The sequence below is a fragment of the Myxocyprinus asiaticus genome, chromosome 44, assembly GCF_019703515.2.
Source record: "Myxocyprinus asiaticus isolate MX2 ecotype Aquarium Trade chromosome 44, UBuf_Myxa_2, whole genome shotgun sequence".
NCBI lineage: Eukaryota > Metazoa > Chordata > Actinopteri > Cypriniformes > Catostomidae > Myxocyprinus > Myxocyprinus asiaticus.
In genome coordinates, this window is record NC_059387.1 from 26,400,309 (window position 1) to 26,424,454 (window position 24,146).

At 36.4% G+C, this 24,146-nt stretch overlaps 1 protein-coding gene across 5 annotated transcripts in view; it reads right to left on the reverse strand.

Annotated features, from left to right (window-relative positions):
* LOC127434095 (zinc finger MYND domain-containing protein 11-like) overlaps positions 1-19,427 on the reverse strand; it is a 29,038-nt gene extending 9,611 nt beyond the window's left edge. Inside the window, exons 1-8 of one of the 5 annotated variants that reach the window (XM_051686566.1) lie at positions 19,263-19,427; positions 14,080-14,211; positions 11,762-11,921; positions 7,869-7,892; positions 2,014-2,175; positions 1,651-1,674; positions 1,303-1,380; positions 1,085-1,177 (exon numbers count right to left, since the gene is read on the reverse strand). In XM_051686566.1, coding sequence (XP_051542526.1) covers positions 1,085-1,177; positions 1,303-1,380; positions 1,651-1,674; positions 2,014-2,175; positions 7,869-7,892; positions 11,762-11,921; positions 14,080-14,195 — 657 coding nt within the window. In that variant the 5' untranslated portion in view covers positions 14,196-14,211; positions 19,263-19,427. Of the gene's footprint in view, positions 1-1,084; positions 1,178-1,302; positions 1,381-1,650; positions 1,675-2,013; positions 2,176-7,847; positions 7,893-11,761; positions 11,922-14,079; positions 14,212-19,262 lie in introns of all 5 variants that reach the window. The other 4 variants (XM_051686565.1, XM_051686567.1, XM_051686568.1 and 1 more) reach the window with 4 other exon arrangements.
* Between the last annotated feature and the right edge of the window lie 4,719 nt (positions 19,428-24,146).

Sequence of the window (24,146 nt, forward strand, 5' to 3'; positions counted from 1 at the left end):
TGTCAAATTTTTGAAACATTCCAGTGGTCAAATTAATGTCTTCTGAAGCTAAACGCTAGATGTGTGTAAGAAATAGATCAATATTTAAAACTTTTTTAATAAAAATGTTCGCTTCCGGACAGCTTGAGGATTGTACATTGAAAGAGGGTGGAGTTCAAAATGCCTCTCATATGACGTAAGCGTGTAAATCTCCTCTGCATAGATATTCATACGTAGATCCATTTTTAGCAGCTGTTTCTTTGGACTGCGGTACTTTTCCGACACAAAAGGATTTTATGAAGCGGTCTGAGCAAGGAGCTCAGTTTGAGGCACCTCCTCCACTCACTCACTCACTCACTTGCATTCAAACAGCTCTCCTTCTTCATCATTCCAAGATGGCGCTGCAGTTGATGTATCCAAACCAGCCGAATGAGGCATCTATGTATGTTTCTCTATGATCTTCTGTTGTAAACAACACTGCACTTCCATGAGTCAGTTCTCGTGTGAACTTGCCAACGTGCTTGACCTCGATCCTCGTGAATTTTTTGTAAAAAAAAAAAAACGTTTTAAATATTGATCCATTTCTTACACACACACCTTGCATTTCAAATCAGAAGACGTGAATTAATCCAATGGAGTTGAACGGATTACTTTTATGATGGTTATGTGTTTTTTGAAGCTTCAAAAAACTGGCACCCATTCACTTGCATTTTATGGACCTACAGAGCTGAAATATTCTTCTAAAAATCATTATATGTGTTCTGAAGAAGAAAGAAAGTCATACACATCTGGAATGGCAAGAGGGTGAGTAAATGATGAGAGAATTTTCTGTTTTGGCTGAACTATTCCTTAAAAGTCTCACAAGCCTTAAATTTGCATCATACCTGGTCTTGGTTCATTTCGAGTCAATGACAAATGTAATGACTTGTCTTCAGTAATTGATTCATATTAAGTAACAACTCTGACTGATTCATAAGTGTTTTTGATTCTCTAAAAAAAACCGGTTCATAAGAGTCATTCGTTCATGAATCAGACTACTATTCGCACTGCATGTTTGCTGTTGTGTCCTTAAACTGGTTCCATACGTGGTGGGTTGTTCGTATACCTCTTGTATTTTTTCCACATCCAGAGGTGTGTGGATGAGTCTTCTGTACACGGGCTGCTTGGACTCTTTGCCTCTCTTGTGCAGGTCAACAGCCTGAGAGAAGAGAAAATCCAATTACAGTTAATGCTTTGCCATCTGAATGGAAGATGCAAGTTAGAGGAAAGCCTTCATTTCTACATGAATTTGTGAAAAGTGTGAAACAAAACTGTGAAACCAACCCTTTCCTTCATGCGGCCAAGAATGAACTTTAGGTATGTTGTCATTTCCTGTTTGTTCAAATTCTTCCTTTTACTGCCCTGTAAACATCACCGCAAGAAACAAATGACTCATTATCCACATAATTATCTGCACAAATAGCATTTTAAGGTGTAAAAGTCCACCAAAAAACAAATCAAATCCATAATTCTTTCATTTCTGTCTTTAAAGGTGAACTGTTTTTTTTTTCTGCACAACTAGGGGCACCAAATGGAATTTGGAAATTTTAATAATGTTTTCAAGCAGGTTTCACCAAACTCTTTTCCCAATTGCATACAACTTTCAGGTAAATCAACATTCAAATGGCTTACTTTTAGCTGTCTCTGCATAACAAGCTGGGAAAGGAGAAAGTATTTTAACATAAAAATATAACATCACCTTTAAATATTTCTTCAAATAAAGCAATACGCCATAAAGCAATTTGCCAATAATAATCAAAACAAAGACATTTTTCACCAATTAACAGTTCATTATCTTAACTGTTGGTTGTTTATTAACTGTAGGTTGCCAAGCAACACAGCAACTTGGTGTACTGATATAGAAGTCAACTGATGTGTGGTCACGGGTTAGACTAGAGTGTATATTCTCTACTCTACAAAAGCTTTGAACAGTGTTCATCCAATCAGAGTTTAAAATCGGAACTATCCATTTTATAACGGTCTTTCGATACCCACCCTGCAGATGCCGCACTGCCAGTGGGAGGTGGTGTCCCGTGGCCGGTGGTCTTCAGACACACACCGGAGGTGGTAGACACGGAAACAGCCATCACACTCCATCACGTCTCCAGGTAGATGACACTCAAAGCAGTACCAGTCATGACTTTCTGCCTCCCAGTCCTGAAACGCACATAGTACAGTAATGCACATCCAAGCCCACCTGGGCCACATCACTCTGACCCTCACACACACAAACACACACCCAATAAAGATCCCAGCAATATAAACACTGTTCCAGGACAAATTTGTCCCTTTCACTTCCTGCAAGTAAGATCTTGGGGAAAAGATCAGCCCTCTTACTCTGAAATTTACTGTACTTAAAAAAAAAAAAATACAGACTCTCTGGTGAAAGCCATAGGTGAAGTCTTTCTATAAAGGTCCTACATGTCAATTTCTATATTGAATGGGTTAGTTCACCCATAAAATACAAATTTGGTCATCATTTACTCACTCTTATGTTGTTCCAAACCCAAATGTTAGGGACTGATAGCCTCAGTCACCATTCACTTTAACTGAATCTTTTTACCATTCAGTGAATGTAAATGATGACTGAGGCTGTTGGTTCCTAACATTCCTAACATGTCCTTTGCAGTGAATGGAAGAAAAAAAGTCATATGTAACTTTACCTTTAAATCAACTTTGAGGCCTTCAGCTAATTTTTCAAGCTATAAGTATGAGGGCTGGTCTTATCTGATTAGCAGTTTCCAAAGCACAAAACCCCCCACTCATTAATTATAACCAAGATCTAACAAACAAACATTAATCATTAGTGTTCAATCTGTTTGAGATTTTCAGAGAAAACTGCATTTTTGCACTTTTGGTTCAATTTAAATGGACATTTTTAAAACAAGTTCCGGATATCTTTACATTTCCAATTAAATGTCACAAACAATGAAAGCTTTACACAAGAACAAAGTAGGACAAGGATAAAGCTTGTTTAACAAGGATTAGACACTTTTAGAAACCTACAAATCCGAAACAGGTATTCAATTAATGAGTCCACTTCTCTGTTCGATCAAATGGCCATTTAAACCGAACCTCAAATATGACAAAATGTTTAGTGTAAGAAACGGTAAGCAATCCAATTCTCACATGCCACGATCACATTCACCACATGTTCAAACCATCCTCTCCAAATCTGTTCAATGTTCATAACAGACCTCAAACAGAACAGTCTAACAACACACAGCAGAGAAGTTCACTGCTCTGGTTATGGTGGGTGGAATGTTTACAAAATCTATATAGGCCCTATATAGACATATACACCATAGTTACTTCAGAATAATGCTGGTACTGTCAACAAGTTAAAAGGCCCAGCTAGAAGATTATTATTATATATTTAAAATTGGTCTAAAAAGGGTCAGAAATGAATGGGGACTTGGTGAAAAAATGCCCCTGAAATTCAAAAAGTGAAAAAAAACAAAACATGGATATTCTGTTCTAATTAAACATATGAGATGATGTTGATTATATTTATAATTTTACAGGGGGATAAAATATATATTTTCCATCTAATTAATCAGTTTGATCATTTATGATAATGAATTTAATTTATGTTAATGAAGAACTTGATATAAAAGTTATGGTTAGAAAAAGATGCCCCTGAAAATTAACTCCAGTGTAAGAATATTTCCATTAAGGAAAAAACTAAACTAAACTAGGGGTGGGCGATATGACCAAAATTCTATATCACGGTATAAGTAATTTTATATTGTGTAACGGTATATATCACAATATAGTTTTTTTTTTTTCTTTAGGAAAATAAGCAAAACATATTCTTAAAAGTTTTGGTTGATAAAGATATACATGAAGCCTTCAGTTTTTTTTTCACATTATGTTATGTTGCAGCCTTATGCTAAAATGCTTTAAATTACTTATTTTTTTCAAATAAATCTACACTCCATACCCCCATAATGACAAAGCAAAAAACATATTTTTTATAAATTAGCAAATGTATAAAAAAAAATAAAATAAAAATAAAAAAAAAATGGGAGGCTCTGCAAGTAAAGACGCTGACTACCACCCCTGAAGTCGCAAGTCGAATCCAGGGTATGCCGAGTGACTCCAGCCAGGTCTCCTAAACAACCAAATTGGCCCGGTTGCTAGGGAGGGTAGAGTCACATGGGGTAACCTCCTCGTGGTCGCTATAATGTAGTTCTCGCTCTCGGTGGGGCTCGTGGTGAGTTGTGCGTGGATGCCGTGGAGAATAGCGTGAAGCCTCCATTTGCGCCATGTCTCCGCGGTAACGGACTCAACAAGTCACGTGATAAGATGCGCGAATTGACGGTCTCGGACGCAGAGGCAATTGAGATTCGTCCTCCGCCACCCGGATTGAGGCGAGTCACTACGCCACCATGAGGACTTAGAGCGCATTGGGAATTGGCCATTCCAAATTTAAAAAAAATAAAAAAATTTAAATATCACACTGACATAAGTATTCAGTCCCTCTGCTATGACACCTGAAATTGAGCTCAGGTGCATCCAATTTCTCTGGATCATCTTTAAAATGTTTCTACAATTTGACTGGAGTCCACCTGTGGCAAATTCAATTGATTGGACATGATTTGAAAAGGCACACACCTATCTATATAAGGTCTTATAGCTGAAGATGCATATCAGAGCAAAAATCAAGCCATGAGGTCAAAGGAACTGCCTGCAGAGCTCAGATACAGGATTGTGTCTTAGCACAGATCTCAGGAAGGCTACAAAAAAATGTGGCTGCATTGAAGGTTCCCAAGAGCACAGTGGCCTCCATAATTCTTAAATGGAAAAAGTTTGGAACAACCTGGACTCTTCCTAGAGCTGACCTCCCGTCCAAAATCAGCAATTGGGGGAGAAGGGCCTTGGTAAGAGAGGTGACCAAGGACCCAATGGTCACTCTGGTTGAGCTCCAGAGATCATGTGTGGAGATGGGAGAAACTTGCAGAAGGACAACCATCACTGCAACACTCCACCAATCTGGGCTTTATAGCAGAGCGGCCAGACGGAAGCCTCTCCTCAGTGCAAGACACATGAAAGCCTGCTTGGAATTTGCAAAAAAGCACCTAAAGGACTCTCAGACTGTGAGAAACAAGATTCTATGGTCTGATGAAACGAAGACTGAACTGTTTGGCCTCAATTCCAAGCGTCATGTCTGGAGGAAACTAGGCACCACTCATCACCTGCGCAACACCATCCCAACGGTGAAGCATGGTGGTGGTAGCATCATGCTGTGGGGGTGCTTTTCAGCAGCAGGGACTAGTAGACTGGTCAGGGTATTGAAGGAAAGCTGAACGCAACAAAATACAGAGATATCCTTATAAAAAAACCTGGTCCAAAGCGCTCAGGACCTCAGACTGGGCCGAAGGTTCACCTTACAACAGGACAATGACCCTACGCACACAGACAAGACAACGCAAGAATGGCTTAAGGACAACTCTGTGAATGTCCTTGAGTGGCCCAGCCAGAGCCCGGACTTGAACCCAATTGAACATCTCTGGAGAGACCTGAAAATGGCTGTCCACCGACGGTTCCCATCCAACCTGACAGAGCTTGAGAGGATCTGCAGAGAAGAATGGCATAAAATCCCCAAATCCAGGTATGCAAAGCTTGTCGCATCATACCCAAAAAGACTTGAGGCTGTAATCACTGCCAAAGGTGCTTCAACTAAGTACTGAGTTAAGGGTCTGAATACTTATGTCAATATGATATTTCAGTTTTTTCTTTTTAATAAATTTACAAAGTTATCAAAAATCTAGTTTTTGCTTTGTCATTATAGATTGATGTGACAAACAATAATTTAAAGCATTTTAGCATAAGGCTGCAACATAAAATGTGAAAAAAAAAATGAAGGAGTCTGAATACTTTCTGAATGCACTGTAGATTTACGTCAATAGGCCTATATTTACATCTGTTTGATGAAAAGTGATTCAAAAACTTCTGACAAAAATAATGAAAGCTTCTTTTTTACTTAAAACGACATCTAAAGTAGACTAATGGTTCACCTGTCGTGTCCACTGCAATGAAAAAACTCTAAATCAATAAATAATCATTAAAATAATAAATGATCCGTTTATTTTCTATGCATCATTTTTCAATTCGAGCAACAAGAAAAGAAAAAAGAAAAAAAGAGAGGCTTCTCTGTAATTGAACATCAGCATTTTGTATTATTATTATTATTTTAGAGCAAACCCCTCCATCAAGTATCTGTTTTTAATTTAGACTTTCAATAGACCTTTTTCACAGACTGTGATGACGCATTTCCGACTTTTTAGTGTAAATCTCGCAAAAAATGGAAATACTGAATATAAATATATAACATAATGCTTTGTGTTATATTACCCTGGAATTAGTTTTAAAAAACGAATTACCACAGCTGCGAGGGGGTTTCTATTACAACTGCTGAGAGAGTGACAGTAAATTTGGCATCTTCTCTCATCTGACTGTCCACCGCTCTCTATTTTTTTTCCTCTTCTGGTCATTCAAACGTAAAAGGGGATTTTTTACTTTTGGTCTTAGAGCAAATGGGTAAGTGAAAAAAATATTTGCTGTGATCTCCCATTCACTCCCATTCACCGCTGTCGATGTTTACCCTGCAAACGTTTACTTCAGCGTTCCAAAACCCGGAGTGTGAAAAAGGTCAATGGACACTGCAAACCTTTTTGCCAACTATATAGCTCACTAGATATCAGGTTGATTAATGTTTCATTTATTTAATAATTCCTGAGGGAATTTACTCAGTGCAATTGTGGTGAGAAGAATATTATCTCAGAATGCTATTCTGAGATGCGGGTTGGCACTGTTTTGGTGGCACGAGGGGGACCTACACAATATTAGGCAGGTGGTTTTAATGTTGTGGCTGATCGTTGTATAATAACCCATGTCGCAATGTGTAATTTTGAGTAATCCAGTCCTTGAATTAAATACTTTATAAGTGAAAACTTCTTCATCTTATATAATTTTCTCTTTATTTTGAACTTGACAAACAGTCAAAGTAATAAAAAAAATGCCACATTTCAGTCTGATTATGTGGACCAATTTTCTTCTTTTTCTTATTATTGTTGTTGTAGTTATTATTGTTATTATTATGATTATTGCTATAACTTCCCTCAAGAATCTGCCCGTCCAGCCCAACACAACACTGATTGAACAACGGCATAAGTTGAAGGCAGGACTATCTGTTTGTTCGATCAACAGCAGATGGGGGAGTATTCGGAAAGCTGTTTTCAAAACAATGTTTATATTTGCTATTCCGTTCTGTGGTGCTAGTGGTGCAGAAAGTACACACTTCAGCTTTAACAACTTGCTTACTCTGAAAACAATTTCAAGCTAGAGGTTAAAATGGTCTTGATATTGACAAAAAATTTGCAAAAATTAACTCTGAGTGATTTGTGTTTGAAAAGATGTGTTAATGTGTGGGCGAAACATCTGGAAAAAGAGCATTAGAGAGCAGAGAGGGCTATAGTAGAGAGAAATCACTAATAATGAGCATTCAGTGACAAAACAAGGACACAGAAACCGCACACAGCACAGCTCTGAAGTGAAATGAAGCTTGTTGATACCACTATAATCCTATATGCCAGTATCAACAGTGTGATATTCTTGTCAATCTACATGTTATAATCATACACATGATGAATGTGCATTATTGACTCAAGGATTTAACATGATATAAATGGAAAGTGTAAGGTTTAGAGGGGAACACTAAGTGCTAAAATACCATTTAAAAGCTCCATTCAATTCAGGTGCTGTTCGATGTGGAGGTTACACGGACTACTAACTAAAGGGTAGATTATATTAAGTAAAGAACTCACAGCATCTGGATGTGAACATACCTTGCTTCCCTCTGACATCTGCTCCTGCGATTGCAAGTGACCCAAAAAAACATTGTTTAAAATCCTAATCAGAAAGCTGGGGTTGGCTGAAACTAACCACTGGTGCTCCGTGTTTGGGACTCACAGGTGGGTGACAAGCATTTGGTGTGAAAAGTACCAGAATTTAGCACAGAAACTACAGTTGAAGTCAGAAGTTTACATACACCATAGCCAATTACATTTAAACTCAGTTTTTCATAATTCCTGACATTTAATTGTAGAAAACATTCCCTGTCTTAGGTCAGTTATTATCACTACCTTAAGAAAGTGAAATGTCAGAATAATTATTTATTTTAGCTTTTATTTCTTTCATCACATCCCCAGTGAGTCAGAAGTGTACATACACTTTGTTAGTATTTGGTAGCATTGCCTTTAAATAGTTTAACTTGGGTCAAACGTTTTGGGTAGCCTTTCACAAGCTTCTCACAATAAGTTGCTGGAATTTTGGCCCATTCCTCCAGACAGAACTGGTGTAACTGTGTCAGGTTTGTAGGCCTCCTTGCTCACACACTCTTTTCAGTTCTGCCCACAAATTTTCTATTGGACTGAGGTCAGGGCTTTGTGAAGGCCATTCCAATACCTTGACTTTGTTGTCCTTAAGCCATTTTGCCACAACTGTGTAGGTATTAATTAATTAATTATTATTATTAATTAATTATTATAATTATTATTAAATTATTATGCTTGAGGTCACTGTCCATTTGGAAGACCCATTTATGACCAAGCTTTAACTTCCTGACTGATGTCTTGAGATGCTGCTTTCAATATATCCACATAATTTCCCTTCCTCATGATGCCATCTATTTTGAAGTGCACAAGTCCCTCCTTCAGCAAAGTACCCCCACAGCATGATGCTGCCACCCCCATGCTTTACGGTTGGGATGGTGTTCTTCGGCTTGCAAGCCTCACCCTTTTTCCTCCAAACATAACAATGGTCATTATGGCCAAACAGTTAAAAAAAAAATGTTTCATTATACCAGGACATTTCTCCAAAAAGTAAGATCTTTGTCCCCATGTGCACATATAAACTGTAGTCTGGCTTTTTTATGGCGGTTTTGGAGCAGTGGCTTCTTCCTTGCGGGGCAGCCTTTCAGGTTATGTCGATATAGGGCTCGTTTTACTGTGGATATAGATACTTGTCTACCTGTTTCCTCCAGCATCTTCACAAGGTCCTTTGCTGTTTTTCTGGGATTGATTTGCACTTTTCGCACCAAACTACGTTCATTTCTAGGAGACAGAATGCGTCTCCTTCCTGAGCAGTATGATGGCTGCGTGGTACCAAGGTGTTTATACTTGCATGGTACCTTCAGGCGTTTGGAAATTGCTCTCAAGGATGAACCAGACTTGTGGAGGTTCACAATTTTTTTCTGAGGTCTTGGCTGATTTCTTTTGATTTTCCCATGATGTCAAGCAAAAAGGCACTGAGTTTGAAGGTTGGCCTTAAATAACATCCACAGGTACACCTCCAATTCAGTACACCTCCTATCAGAAGCTAATTGGCTAATTGTCTAAAGGCTTGACATCATTTTTTGGAGTTTACCAAGCTGCTTAAAGGCACAGTTAACTTAGTGTATGTAAACTTCTGACCCAATGGAATTGTGATATAGTCAATTAAAAGTGAAACAATCTGTCTGTAAACAATTGTTGGAAAAATTACCTGAGTCATGCACAAAGTAGATGTCCTAAATGACTTGCCAAAACTATAGTTTGCTAATATTAAATCTGTGGAGTGGTTAAAAAAATGAGTTTGAATGATTTCAACCTAAGTGTATGTAAACTTCTGACTTCAACTGTACATAAATATTGAGAACAATGTTCCAGGTTCAATACAAGTTAAATGAATAGTTTAGCCAAAAATGAAAATTCTCTCATCATTTACTCACCCTCATGCCCTCCCAGATGTGCATGACTTTCTTTCTGCTACAGAACACAAATTAAGATTTTTAAAAGAATATTTTAGCTCTGTAGGTCCATACAATGCAAGTGAATGGGTGCCAAATTTTTGACATTCCAAAAATCACAAAGGCAGCATAAAAGTAATCCATTAGACTCCAGTGGTTAAATCCATATCTTCTGAAGTGATATGATAGGTGTGGGTGAGAAACAGATCAATATGTTTCACATTCTTCATGTCAAAGATTGTGAAAGTTAAAGTGCAGCCTGACTGAGCAGGGAGGAGAATTTATAGTAAAAATTGACTTAAATATTGATCTGTTTCTCACCCACACCTATCATATCGCTTCAGAAGACACTGATTTAACCACTTGAGTCAAATGGATTACTTTTATGCTGACTTGTGTGAATTTTGGACACCATTCACTTGCATTGTATGGACCAAAAGAGCTGAGAAATTCTTCTACAAATCTTCATTTGTGTTCTGCTGAAGAAAGAAAGTCATACACATCTGGGATGGCATAAGGGTGAGTAAATGATGAGAGAATTTTCAATTTTAGGTTATCTATTCATTTAAGCTCTATCGAGAGCATTTGCAGCATTTTGTTGATTACCGCAAAAAAATAAAAAATAAATAAAACACTCCTTTTTTAAACCACTCTTTTATTTAAAACAAAAAAAAGCAAAAATCTCAGTTACAATACGGCACTTACAATGGAAGTGAATGGGGCCAGTCCATAAAGGTTAAAATACATATAGTTTCAAAAGTATAGCCACAAGACATAAACATTATATGTGTTAACATGATTTTAGTCTGATACAATCTCTGTTCAACATGATTTTAGTGTGAAAAAAAATCGCTAACAGTGTTTACGATGTTGTGTTGTAATGGCAAAGAAGTTGTAATACTGGATTTAACTTTACACTGATAAGTTTAGTAAGTGATTTAAACACAATATGATCATGTTAACATGTACAATGTTTACATCCCGTAGCTATACTTTTGAAACAATGTTTATGGACTGGCACCATTCACTTCCATTGTAAGTAGCTTACTGTAACTGTAATATTTGCTAGGTTTTTTTTTTTTTTTAAGTGATAAGTCAAATATTTTTTGAGGTAATCAACATTATGCAACAAATGCTGTCGATTCAGGTTAACATGTATTCAACCCGGAACATTCCTTTAACCTACACTGCTATGTACGTAGATATATTCATACAAACTAAGTGCCGTTTTCACAAGTCAAGAATTTGGTGTTTTTTTGTTTGTTTTTTTAATAAAACCCCCATAAATGAGAGATAAAGCCTGGGACTGTCATGTATAGGCTGATGAGTATGTATATTCCTAGCCGTAAGCCATAACCCAAAAACAAACACTGCTTCCTCCAAAAGTTCTCTCTCACACAGTAGAGGAATGTCTCTATGTGCTGGTGAAGGCACGGACCCATCTACATCTACCTTCACTATGGCCCTTGGGTGGCGGATGTTTACAGCTCAAAACACACTACCATGTGTAAACGTGCTTTAGTTTTATTTGTATTTTTTGGTATAAACTGAAAAACCAAGCAAATGTGCCCTACTGATGGTCTAAAGTGGTCATTTGTCAACAATGTAGCTTGCATAATACTGTTTAAAATGTTTATTGTGAAATTACGTCTACTGTTTCACTAACTACTTTAATAGTAGTACTATTCAGTTATTAATAAGCTAGTATTTCTTTCCAAACACAGCTGTTCATGTTGAGCCAATATAATGACACGGAGGTAGTTGCTGGCAACATAACATAGCCTGATTATTTAATTTAATTTATTTGTAATTGTATCATTCCTGGTATTTGGCATGCCTTTTGACAAAAATAAGAAATCTAAGCCATGTTTACCGTGGGCATTTTTCATTTAGGAAGTACATTGATAAAAGTATGTTTTGATTAAAATAGACATGCTCTGGTTTATGTCTCACCATCTCATCGCCTGGTAGCCAGTATCCCTCCTGCTCGATCCCGGCCTTGGAGCCTTTGCAGCCCACCGTGAGGGTCTCCACCACCAGCCCGTCTTTCACTGCCAGGACTAACTGCCTGGCTGTGTCTTTAGGGTGCATCCCATACACACGACTCAAATATCTGCATCAAAACACACAGCAAAACCATGTCACAAAGAGATCTTACCCATTTAACTTTATTACAACAGGGTTTAAAAGTCTCAGTCCACACTGAAAATCGGGGGTTCAAAGTCTAATTTAAAGCCGGAAGTAAACTAAGTTTTAGGATTTCAATAAATGAAAAACCAAAGAAATGTTAACATGTTAAATGATTAATGTTAAATGTTAAATGAATAAGAAATATTGTTCCTGCACCATTTTTAGGTCACTAATCTAATGGGCATATTTGTGACAATGACCAATTTGACCAAATCTGACCAATGACCAAATTGCTCTGTCAATATTATTTTCAATAAAAAAAATAAAAACATTTTTTTTTTAATATACAACCCCAATTCTGAAAAGGCTGGGACAGTATGAAAAATGCTAATAAAAACAAAAATGAGTGATATGTAAATTATATTCACCCTTTGCTTTATTGAAAGCACAACATCTACACATTATATGATGTTTTACCCTGTGAATTTAATTGTTTTTTGAAAATGTACAGTAATTTCAAATCAGATGACTGCAACACGCTCCAAAAAAGTTGAGACGGGGGCAGTTTAAGACTAATAACAAATTGACGAGTTGAAATAACAAGGTGATGTGAAACAGGAGATGTTAAACAGGTGAGGCAATCATGTCATAGTACTGTATAAGGAGCCTCCAAATCAGCCTAGTCCTTCAAGAGCAAGGATCATTCAAGACTTGTCAATTTGCCAACAGATGCTTCAGCAAATAATCCAGCACTTTGAGAACAATGTTCCCCAAAGACAAATTGGAAGGATTTTAGGCATTTCACCCTCTACAGTGCACAATATAGTTAAAAGATTAAGGAATCTTGTCAAATCTCGGTGCGTAAAGGGCAAGACGACAACCATTTCTGAATGTGTGTGATCTCTGATCCCTCAGACGTCACTGTCTTAAAAAACGGTATTAATCTGTTATGGATATCATGAACATGGGCTTGGGATAACTTTAGTAAACCTTTGTTAGTCAACACCACTCGCCACAGCATCCACAGATGCAAGTTAAGACTTTACTATGCAAAGCAGAAGCCATACATCAACACTGTCCAGAAGCGATGCCGACTTCTCTGGGCTCGGTCTCATCTTAGATGGAAAGTAGAAGAGTGGAACTGTGTTTTTTGGTCCGAAGAAAAGTCTTTGAAAAACAAAGCCATCGTGTTATTCAGGCCAAAGTGGAAAAGGGCCATCCAAGCTGTTATTAGCGTCAGGTCCAAAAGCCAGTGTCTGTATGGGCCAGGGGTGTGTCAGTGCCCATTGCATGGGTAACTCGCACATCTGTGAGAACACCATGAATGCAGACAGATACGTACAAATTTTGGAGCAACATATACTGCCATTCAGCACCGTCTTTTCCAGGGACGTCCCTGCATTTTCCAGCAAGACAACTTCAAACCACATACTCCCTGGATTTTAAGTGCATGGCTGTGTAAACAGAGAGTGCGGGTGCTAGATTGGCCTGTCTGCAGTCCTGACCATCTCCAAATTAAGAATGTGTGGTGCATTATGAAGCACACCATACAGCAACGAAGACCCCATACAATTGTGCAGCTAAAGACCTACATAATGGAGGATTGGGGGAAAATCCCACTTTTTAAACTTAAACTTGTGTCTTCAGTGCCCAAATGCTTAATAAGTGTTATTAGAAGAAATTGTGATGTTTCACATTGGTAAACACTTGACTGTCCCAACTTTTTTGTAGCATGTTGCAATCATCTGATTTGAAATTACTGTAAATTTTCAAAAAACAATGACATTCTCAAGGAAAAACATCATATAATGTGTAGTTGTAGTGCTTTCAATATAGCAAAGGGTGAATATAATTTACAAATCACTCCTTTCTGTTTTTATTAGCATTTTTCATACTGCCCCATCTTTTTCGGAATTGAGCTTGTGTGTGTGTGTGTGTGTCTATATATATATATATATATATATATATATATATATATATATATAAAATATAAAATTAGAATAGTGCAAAATAGAAGTATTTATGAGAGTGGACTTTGGAACGGCACTATATAAATACAGTAATCATATTGAAAACATATCTAATACAGTGTCAAATCCTTGATCCAGATAGTATAAGCCGGGGGAAAAAAAGCTGTTTACTTTGAGATTCTGTCCATGTTTGCGATCTGTTTCTGATTGCGAATGACTTCGATGGCTGACCAGACATATTGAACCACTTTGGGGTCCGCTTGCCTCTTCTTCAACACCCGTGACATTGTGGTCAGATCCAACCTGTAACGAATGAAGAGACCTGCAATAAACTCAAGTATTCTAAAACAAAAACAACCGCTTGAACTACATTTCATGCTACCCACAATAAACAAACCACAGGCTGAAAAGCTTAGGTGCTAGCAGATCAAGCAGCAAAATGCAAATATTTGTTAGGTCTTGCCAGCAAGAGCATCAAATTGCACACCAGTTCTCTGAGGAGTGCATTATCTGAGCCAATGGTCCATCATTGGTGTGGACAAACAATTCTGCCCAACAACGGCAAAACGCAGTAACCACACCAATGCTAAAACTGAGAAAAATGCTTAAATAGTATACAAAATACTTCAGATAAGCAGATTGAAATATATTGCATTATTGTGGCAGACAAGTAAAGCATTTATTATACAATACAAAAAAAGTGACTTTAAAAGTCAATATATTGTTTGTTTTATTTCCATCATTGAACAAAAGCCTAACACTGGCCTACAGCAATCCATTTTGCGATTTAGTTAGTTAATCTGCCCTGTTTTAACAGTTATTGCATTCCATCTGCAGCATTTTTTAATCATACGTGTCTACGTAAAATTTTTGGAATATCTCATTGGTTTTCAGCGTCATAAAGAGATGGGATACACTGATATGGAATTTCTGGGCTGATACCGATAGCCAATAACAAACAGCTCATTGTTGCCGATACCGATAACCGATACATATTTAATAATAATAATAATAAAAAAACTTTTTAATTTTTCATCCTTCAACATGGAACTGCTTGCTAATTCATTAAAAGCTTCTCATTTTAAAATAGGTGTCACTTAAAAGCTTGGAATTTGGACTGCTATATAACAGATGTATGCTGATTTAAATGAGAAATAAATAATAATGCACTTGCATAAATTATGGTGCTCATTTATATAGGTGTTTACGGTTATCCTGGGCACTCGCTCACAGAGAGAGAATAATGAACTTCTAACAGCTGTAATAATGCATTAAACCAAAATGAGGCGATAAACTGCATGTAATGAATATTAAACAACAAAACACTCAAAACAAACCCTAATCTGTATACATGGTGCATTATCAGTGCCGGCAGCCGGACTGCAAGTGCAGCGGTGGTTTGTGTGTGTTATGAATGTGCGTGCTTGTGCTTATGTCTCTTTCACAGATGCTTGCTACAGTGTTCATCTGTGACAGTTCCACTGTATAACTTATTAAATGTGCCATTTTAGGTTGTGCTTGGACTTGTTTTAATCACAATACTGCGATGTAAGTAACAATGTGCTATTTCCCACATTCTGTTTATGTTTCATGAAGTAATAAGTGAATACGATAGCCTCCATGTAACATACATACATATTTTTGTCACGTTTCATTTATTGCCTCATGAAACAAACAGAATATGGGAAATGCCATCGTTACTTACAGCAGATGACTAAAACCAGCCCCAAAACAAAGTAACAAGGTGCAGAGATGTTGAAATAATTAAATAATCATCACAGAGCAATATAAGCTTGGCTCTCACTCATACAGACACGCTGTGTATGCGCACGCGCACTGTCACTTGAGACTGCCCGAGTTTCTGCCTGAAGGAAAGACGCTGCAGGCAGTCAGAGAATTTCAGCTGCAAGTAAATAAACCATAACAAATTATCTGTGAAAATATCAGCGCGATAATAATATTTTGATTTTCCCGGTTATCGGCCAATAACATATCGGCTGCCGATATATCATGCATCTATACGCTGCGTCAAGTTAAAAGTAGTTTGAAACGTTAAAAATTGCGACCCATCCCTGCATTTGACTGCGTTTTGTCCAGCTGTCATGAATATGTCCATCCTGTGTGACCAACTTTCATTCTGTGGCTGCATTTGTTAAGGCGTGCTGACTGCCCCCTGCCGACACGGCTGTAATTCAAGCACGAAGTGCTCCGATAACTGGAAACGTACTTTCATTATGGAATAAATCTACGGGTTAGGGGGCATAAATAATTTCCTTTTAATTCATAATTCTTTTGCACATAATTTTTGATATTATTAATAAATCACACTAAATTAACACATTAAGACAACAGCCCAAAAAATGTGTAGTTACTGTGTCCTTTTTATGGCAGAATTGTCTTCCTATTTCTAAATGGTGCCAAAGTGTAATACACCATAATGAGGTAATCCACACCTAAACCAGACTAATCTTACAATAACATAGCCTACTTTATTCAACAAGCCTTTGTCTTCTTCAACAAAAATGGATACACAAAAATATAAATTCGGTTGACAACTGTCATCTGTCAGACAGTGTCGTTTCCAGGAAAGGGTTATTGTTTATCACTCCATAACAAAAAGACGTTGAGTTCATACACTGGACAGTTTTTATATGACTGTTGACCACAGTCCCTCTGTTAATTTGAGCATTCAACAGTGTCTGACAGTCTTGTATATGGTGCTCAAGTCTTTATACGCACATACGCATCCACACTCTGCTCCATTTATAGCACTATAAAGCATTCTTACCTATAACCACCCTTAAAGCAAGAGCAGAAATTGTTGTAGGCTCTTTTAGCAGGCTATCAAATAAAAAATAAAAACTGGCCAGATTAATCATTAAGCTTTAGCTATTCAAATCCACTTTGAAACAGAGCTGTTAATGTCAAAGAATACAGGGGAAAGGAATGAAAAAAGTAATCTAGCACATTTCATCAACATTACAGAATAGCACAGATTTACACTGTCTAAAACTACTTAAAAACTTTCTTTAGCTTTTACTCTGTACCTACAAAAGCCTACAGTATTTTCAGTCTCTATGTGAAGAAAACATAAAACATAAAACACATTTATTGTTGTTGCGCTAACTGTTCCTGCTCCAAATTTTTACTGCCAGTTCTTACAGATTTCAGTAGGCAACAATCTATGAAAAGTTCTAATAAGTTTCCAAGAATAAGAAAACAAACACTAATTAAACTGTAAAAAATAATAAATGGTAGTTTTTGAGTTAAAGAAATTAAAAGGATTTTCCAAGTTCAAGACAAGTTAAGCTCAACTAAGACAGTATTTGTGATATATTATTGATTACCGCAAAAAATAATTGACTCGTCATCCATTTCTTTAACAAAAAGTTGTGACTATTTGCACTAGGTGTAAATACCACCTGCCAAACAATTTTCTGGTGGAAACTCTGAAATTGAAGACAAACTGCGCATCAAGCGTCGCTGAATAGATGTGCATTTTTCGTGTGGATGACCCAGGTTTGAATCAGCCTTTTGTCCCTCTTTATACCCACTTAATATTTCCTTTCATACTACTTACAATAATAAATAAAAATTAATATAAAGACTGATTTCCTCGCAGTGATTTGGTCACGGTGAAGGTCGGGGAGTTGAGAGAATGGTTTGATCCGGATAAAATTAAGCATTGTATTACAATAGTAAAATTGTAGTAACTATGTTTTTTTTGTTGTTTTTTTTGCAGAAGCCATAGTTTTAATGCAATTAACCATGGTGTTACTACAGCAATATAGTAACCATGTTTAATTTTGTGTTTACTATGATTTTACTACAAAATACCATGGTGTTTATTTTTTGTTAGGTGAAGGTCCCTAACCTTAGGGATTGTATGGTGTTTGTGGGACACTAGAAAAGCACAATAAACACACTGCAGTGCTGCCCATATACTGTAGTATTTAAGGGTGAAAACAGTATCCGCCACTATTTGCCCCAGGGTGCAAATAGCATCTAACACTATTTGCGCTTAGTGCAAATAAGATGCTTTATGTTGCTCTTTACACTTAAGAGTACATAACATATATCATTATTTGCACTCAGTCCAAATAGCCTCTGCCTTGCAGTAAAGCACTTCCAATGGAGATAAATGGGGCCAGTCCATAAAAAAAAAAAGGTATAGCCACAAGACTTGTTAACATGATTATAGTGTGATAAAAATCGTTTACCGGGAACAGTGTTTACAGGCATTACGTTTTCATGACAACAAAGTTTTAATATTGGATTTGACATGGATACGGTTAGTAAGCGATTTTATCACAGTAAAATCATGTTAACAAGTATAATGTTTACATCATGTGACAACACTTTTAAAACAGTGTAGATTTTAATGTTAATGGACTGGCCCCTGTCACTTCCATTGTAAGTGCCTTACTGTAACCAAGATGCTTTTTGGTAAATAAATAATTTTTTGAGGTAATCAACATTATGCTTCTTGTTTTGATCTGGAACATTCCTTTAATCTAACCACTTGTATGTTGAGAAGCCAGTTAGCTGTTTTTGTTTCAATAAGCATGAATAAATTGATATGTGGAAATAAAACAGAAGGATATGACAATAAAATTCCAATTTTACTACTAATTTGATGTGACCAGCAAAATGATGATCGCTTTATTGCGCAATACGCAGAAAGGATGAGAAACGAGTGCTTCCTGATCTAACGTTACCACAGTAACATCCATTTTTAGTAACAAATGTAACAGTGTGAGCAAAAGTGACATTCTAACGTTCCAAAAAAAAAAATAATAATAATAATTGCCAGTAATTTTTAAAACCACAGTAGACGGCTACTGTATCCTCAAGCCGCTCGTGTGATCAAAACCCGAGTGCTGGAATGTACAGTAGGCTACGTGCGGATCGGAGCATAAAGCATTACATTAATGAACATATTCAAGCCAATGTTATTTCTGAAAGTATGATGATTTTAATAGCTGTCTGTCTTATTATTAGTGATATGAATCAAAACCAGCTCGCGCTGTTGGCCACATTGCCAGAAAGAAACAACAAACGTGTGTCTACGAGTCATAAAACTATAAACATGAGGATGTCGTAAACATGCCAACATGCCACCGTTTCATCTAATCAAAACGCAAAGATCCACCAATTATAACCCGATTAAATTGCAAATGGAGGAAACCCCTTCATCGATGCCTACACATTCTTGTTGGTTGGTGAGCTACATGGACGCCATGTTGATATCCCTCCCTCGCTTCTAGACAAAACCAACCAGTTGAGAGTGGATTTTTTTTGTTCTCCTTTGCTACTAATGTCATCAAATCAACACGGTTTGTGCATCTACTTACCGCTGTACGACAGCTGATTAAACGTTTCACCGTTTAGTCTCACTTTCGGCTGTAACGCAGTTGAGCTTACATTTGTGTTTCCGGAGTTAAATGTCAGAATTATGGTTGGATGGAAGAACCCGGCCTCAGTTGAGCACTGGGAGGGGGTAAAAACACACTCACACAAACTAATACACATATACATACACACGCAAGCTGTGGGAGAACTCTAGTGGCAGGACGGAGATGTTGCGCGCTTTGGTTCGCACGTATCAACTAGAAATTTACACCGATCAGCCACAACATTAAAACCACCGGCCTAATATTGTGTAGGTCCCTCTCGAGCCACCAAAACAGTGCCGACCCGCATCTCAGAAAAGCATTCTGAGATTATATTCTTCTCACCACAATTGTACAGAGCGGTTATCTGAGTTACCATAGACTTTGTCAGTTTGAACTAGTCTGGCCATTCTCTGTTGACCTCTCTCATCAACAAGACATTTCACTGGATGTTTTTTGTTTGTGGCACCATTTGGAGTAGATTTTAGAGACTGTTGTGTGCCCATCTGGCACCAACAATCATGCCATGGTCCAAATAACTGAGATCACATTTTTTCCCCATTCTGATGGTTGATGTGAACATTAACTGAAGCTCTTGACCCGCATCTGCATGATTTTATGCACTGCTGACACACGATTGGCTGATTAGATAATCGCATGATTGTTGGTGCCAGACATGTTTGTATTGTCTGTTTTTTCATAGCTTGTTTTCCTCTTATACTGTATATATAATATGTTGTGGACAATATGTTTTGTAAGTAATGCTTAATAATAAAGGCTCACTATTATTGTATTGTTATTTAAACGGTCACAAATAAGGATATTGTTTAATCTGCCATATAGCCTATCTGGAGGGATTTTCTGTAGTATAATTTTTATTATTTTTGTTACCATTAATGGCACCTTTCATTTTTATTGTTACTCGTTGTTATAATTAATGTTATTTATTTATTATTATTATTATTATTATTATTATTATTATTATATACTTTTGTATTTTTTGTTTTTGTTTTGTGTGTGTGTGTGTGTGTGTGTATTGATGTTTTGGAGATATTGTATGTAAACACAACCATGCTAATAAAGTACTTTTAAATAATAATACAAAATAAAATAAAAAAATTAAATTGAATAGGGTGAAGCATTTTCTTTCTGACAAAATCTAAATGTTGTGAATGCACAGAAGCTTTTTCAGCAGATGGCGCTAAACTGACGTATATAGATTGATACCACATACATGAATACTGGTGGAGGCAAAACAAACCTCATCAGTGACTCCACTGGTAAAGAAATTGTTCAACCAATAATGAAAATTCTCATCATTTACTCACCCTCATGTCATCCCAGATGTGTATGACTTTCTATCTTCTGCTGAACACAATGAAGATATTTAGAAGTATATTTCAACTCTGTAGGTCCTCACAATGTAAGTGAATGGTGAACAAAATTGTGAAACTCCAAAAAGCACATACAGGCAGCATAAAAGTAAACCATATGACTCTAGTGGTTAAATCTATGTCTTTAGAAGCGATATGATAAGTGTGATTGAGAAACAGATGAATATTTAAGTATTTTTTAATTATAAATTCTCCTCTCTGCCCAGTAGGTGGCAATTTGCACGAAGAATGTGAATTGCCAAAATCAAAAGAAAGAAAATGTGAAAGTGGAGACTGATAGTGAAAAAAGGACTTAAACACTGATCTGTTTCTCACCCACACTTATTATACAGTATTGCTTCTGAAGATATGGATTTAACCACTGGAGTCATATGGATTACTTCTTAAACTGCCTTTATGTGCTTTTGGAGCATCAAAAATTTGGTACCAATTCACTTGTATTTTGAGGACCTACAGAGCTGAAATATTCTTCTAAAAATCTTTGTTTGTATTCAGCAGAAGCAAGAAAGTCATACATATAGGATGGCATGAGGGTGAGTAAATGATGAGCGAATTTTACAATGATGAGGCGAACTATACATTTAAAAAAACATAATGACTTGGTTAAATCATATAATATAATGAAAAACGTCTGTAACAAATAAAAATGAAATACATAAAAATAAATGATTGCTTCATGTCAACTGTTCTGTGTCAGGTGATTAGTTGTTAGTGAACGTTTAAAGGTGCACTTTGCAATTTTTTCCTCATTAAAAAAGTTTAACTCCTATAGACATAAATTGTAATTTTGAAATATATGTAGGAAATCATGAGCACTCACATCAAAATGAAGACTTCAGTCATATCAGTAAGCTTATAAAAGTTTTATTCTACATGGAGAGGGTCCGCACATGGGGGCTGCCATGTTAGAATCACATGACCAGCCAAATACTACTCGCTTAATCTCAGTAAGTCGTGTTATTTAACACTTTCACTCATTGATTAAAGTAATCATGGCTGAATGTGAATACTACATTTTTACAATGGCATCTGAAACTGAAAACTTGATTTTAAATGATGCTTAATCCAAGCCGCTAAGTGTCAGTGTAAGTTCAAGATGACACAAAGACAAAAGTTACTGAATGCACCTTTGACTCTGTCATTCTCCCTCTCTCTATTCTTTTTGGGCTTTACAATGTGCAGCTGTCAAGCACTAATATTTCATTCTATGAATAAAACATAAATAGAATGATTTCAGTTCCGGTATTTACAAACGTATGTCATAACAGTATGACAAAGTGGAGAGAGGACTTGGGCAGTGATTGGAGAGAAAGAACTGGAAAATTGCCATGGAAAAAGTCCTTTTGCCACAGTGTCAGAGATTTGGATTTGGATTTGGTAATATCATAAAAATGTTAGGTTTAGCTGTTGGACTTTCATAGACAAATGTATTTGGATCCGAGTGTGCTTACATTTTTCCCCACTTTCTTGCAACAACAAACTATTCAAAAGTCTAAACACATTTCAAGTTTTGACCAAATGTTTGCATGTGGCAAAGATTATTCTTGTAATGTCTGCTTGATATGTCCTTATTGCAAGAAAGAATTTGCCAAGAATGAGAATGCCCAGAAGACACAAAATATTTGCATTCCCTATGTAAACATCACTATGTAGGTCGCATTTTTGTTACATGCAAAGACTCATTTTTATTTTAGAGATGAATTTATTACTATCTAGTGGATTCATCCAACAGAAGTTGCATTTTTTTTTTTTGCACACATTCCCTGTCCCTTTTGCTTGGTACTCCAGGTGGGACACAAAGTGAGACACCGTTCACACACCCTGGCATGTTTATAACATTTCTCATCTGACTTCAGTTTTATCCTTACAAATACAGAGTTAATGATTATGATGAAATGCCTTCTTACTTTGAGAAAGTTGCACATATAGGAAAGCTTATACATAAGTTACCAACCATGTGTTACCAAGCAACCAGACAGATTTAAGTTCCATCAATGCACATTTTTTGTGCTTTGCATGTGTTATGACTGGTATATTAATTGATACATATTACATTGCAGTTACAAATTACAATGAACAAAGCAGAATAAAGATTTTCATGTACTACTCAACGCATTACTGCATCTGCCAGTCTAATGTCATATTTCAGATTCTTGTCAGTGCAGAACATCTTGAAAATGACAGGACCTGGATCAGTGCAGGCATAATCCTGCTAGTGCAGGCATTAATCTACACTCTTCTGAGTGCACATTCTGTAATCTCAGACGTTTGGAAAAGGATATACCTGTGTTCTTGCATCATTTTTGAGTTAATTTTTGAATATCCATAGAAGTGGACATCAGTCTGGATTTTATTTTAATATACTGTATATAGCTCTCATAAAGTGCATTTTTTGGTACAAAAAGCAGGAGTGCTTAAATGAACATAATAGCATACGCAGAACAAAATCTATAAATGATGAACTACATGTCAGAATGTTCCATTGTGAAATTCTCATCTGCATATGGTCAGTGCAGATCATGGTCTGGATTTGAAAGAATAATATCTTATATTAATGTTTCCAAATCACTTAAGATCTCTTGTTTACTGTGCAATGAAATTCATGAAAACACTATTTTTATGACATTTATTTACATCATAAAATAACAGAATAATAATTTCCTGTGCATATTGACAGATATACATCACTACAATTGGAAGTACAAGTTGTGCTTTTATCAATCTGTCTAACATATTATTTTTGCATTTAAATAAAATGCATAATATTTGATGTTTTCATGCAAAGCTCATTAAATGGTGTCTCACTGGCTCTAGCACAACCAGAAGAGGCCACTGTCATGTCAAATCCCTGCCATGCATGCATCTCCAGAATAAGTTTTTAATGAGCAAATTCCAGCACTGTATGCCAGTATTGTTGAAAATGATCCTTATTTGAGTTTTCAGATCATCTCCAACCTTTTGCTGGCTAAAATTAATAATTTTTTATCATGATATGTTGCAATTATGAGGTGATAATGTCTGCATGCATTATAGTTATAAAGGAATTAACAAAATGCTGCAGTCTTAGATGGAGTAAAGCATGTCACATATTAAAATATTACATAATATATATATATATATATATATATATATATATATATATATATATATATATATATATATATATATATATATATTTAATGTCAACTACCCATAGACAAAACTTCATCATCACCCCTATTGTTGTCATAAGAGAACTCAATGAGCAGTGTTTGCCAGTTTCTAATACAAGTAGCTGTTTCTCTTTTTTTCTACATCCTTTAAGCTAAGAGATGTAAATGTACAATTTCTAATATAAGAAACAGCTAAAAACTCAAAGGGCTTATTTAAGTGTCAGTGGCTGATGAATGTTGTTCCTGTGACACATTGACCTCTCAAATCCCAGAACATTCTGCTTTACATATTTCACCAG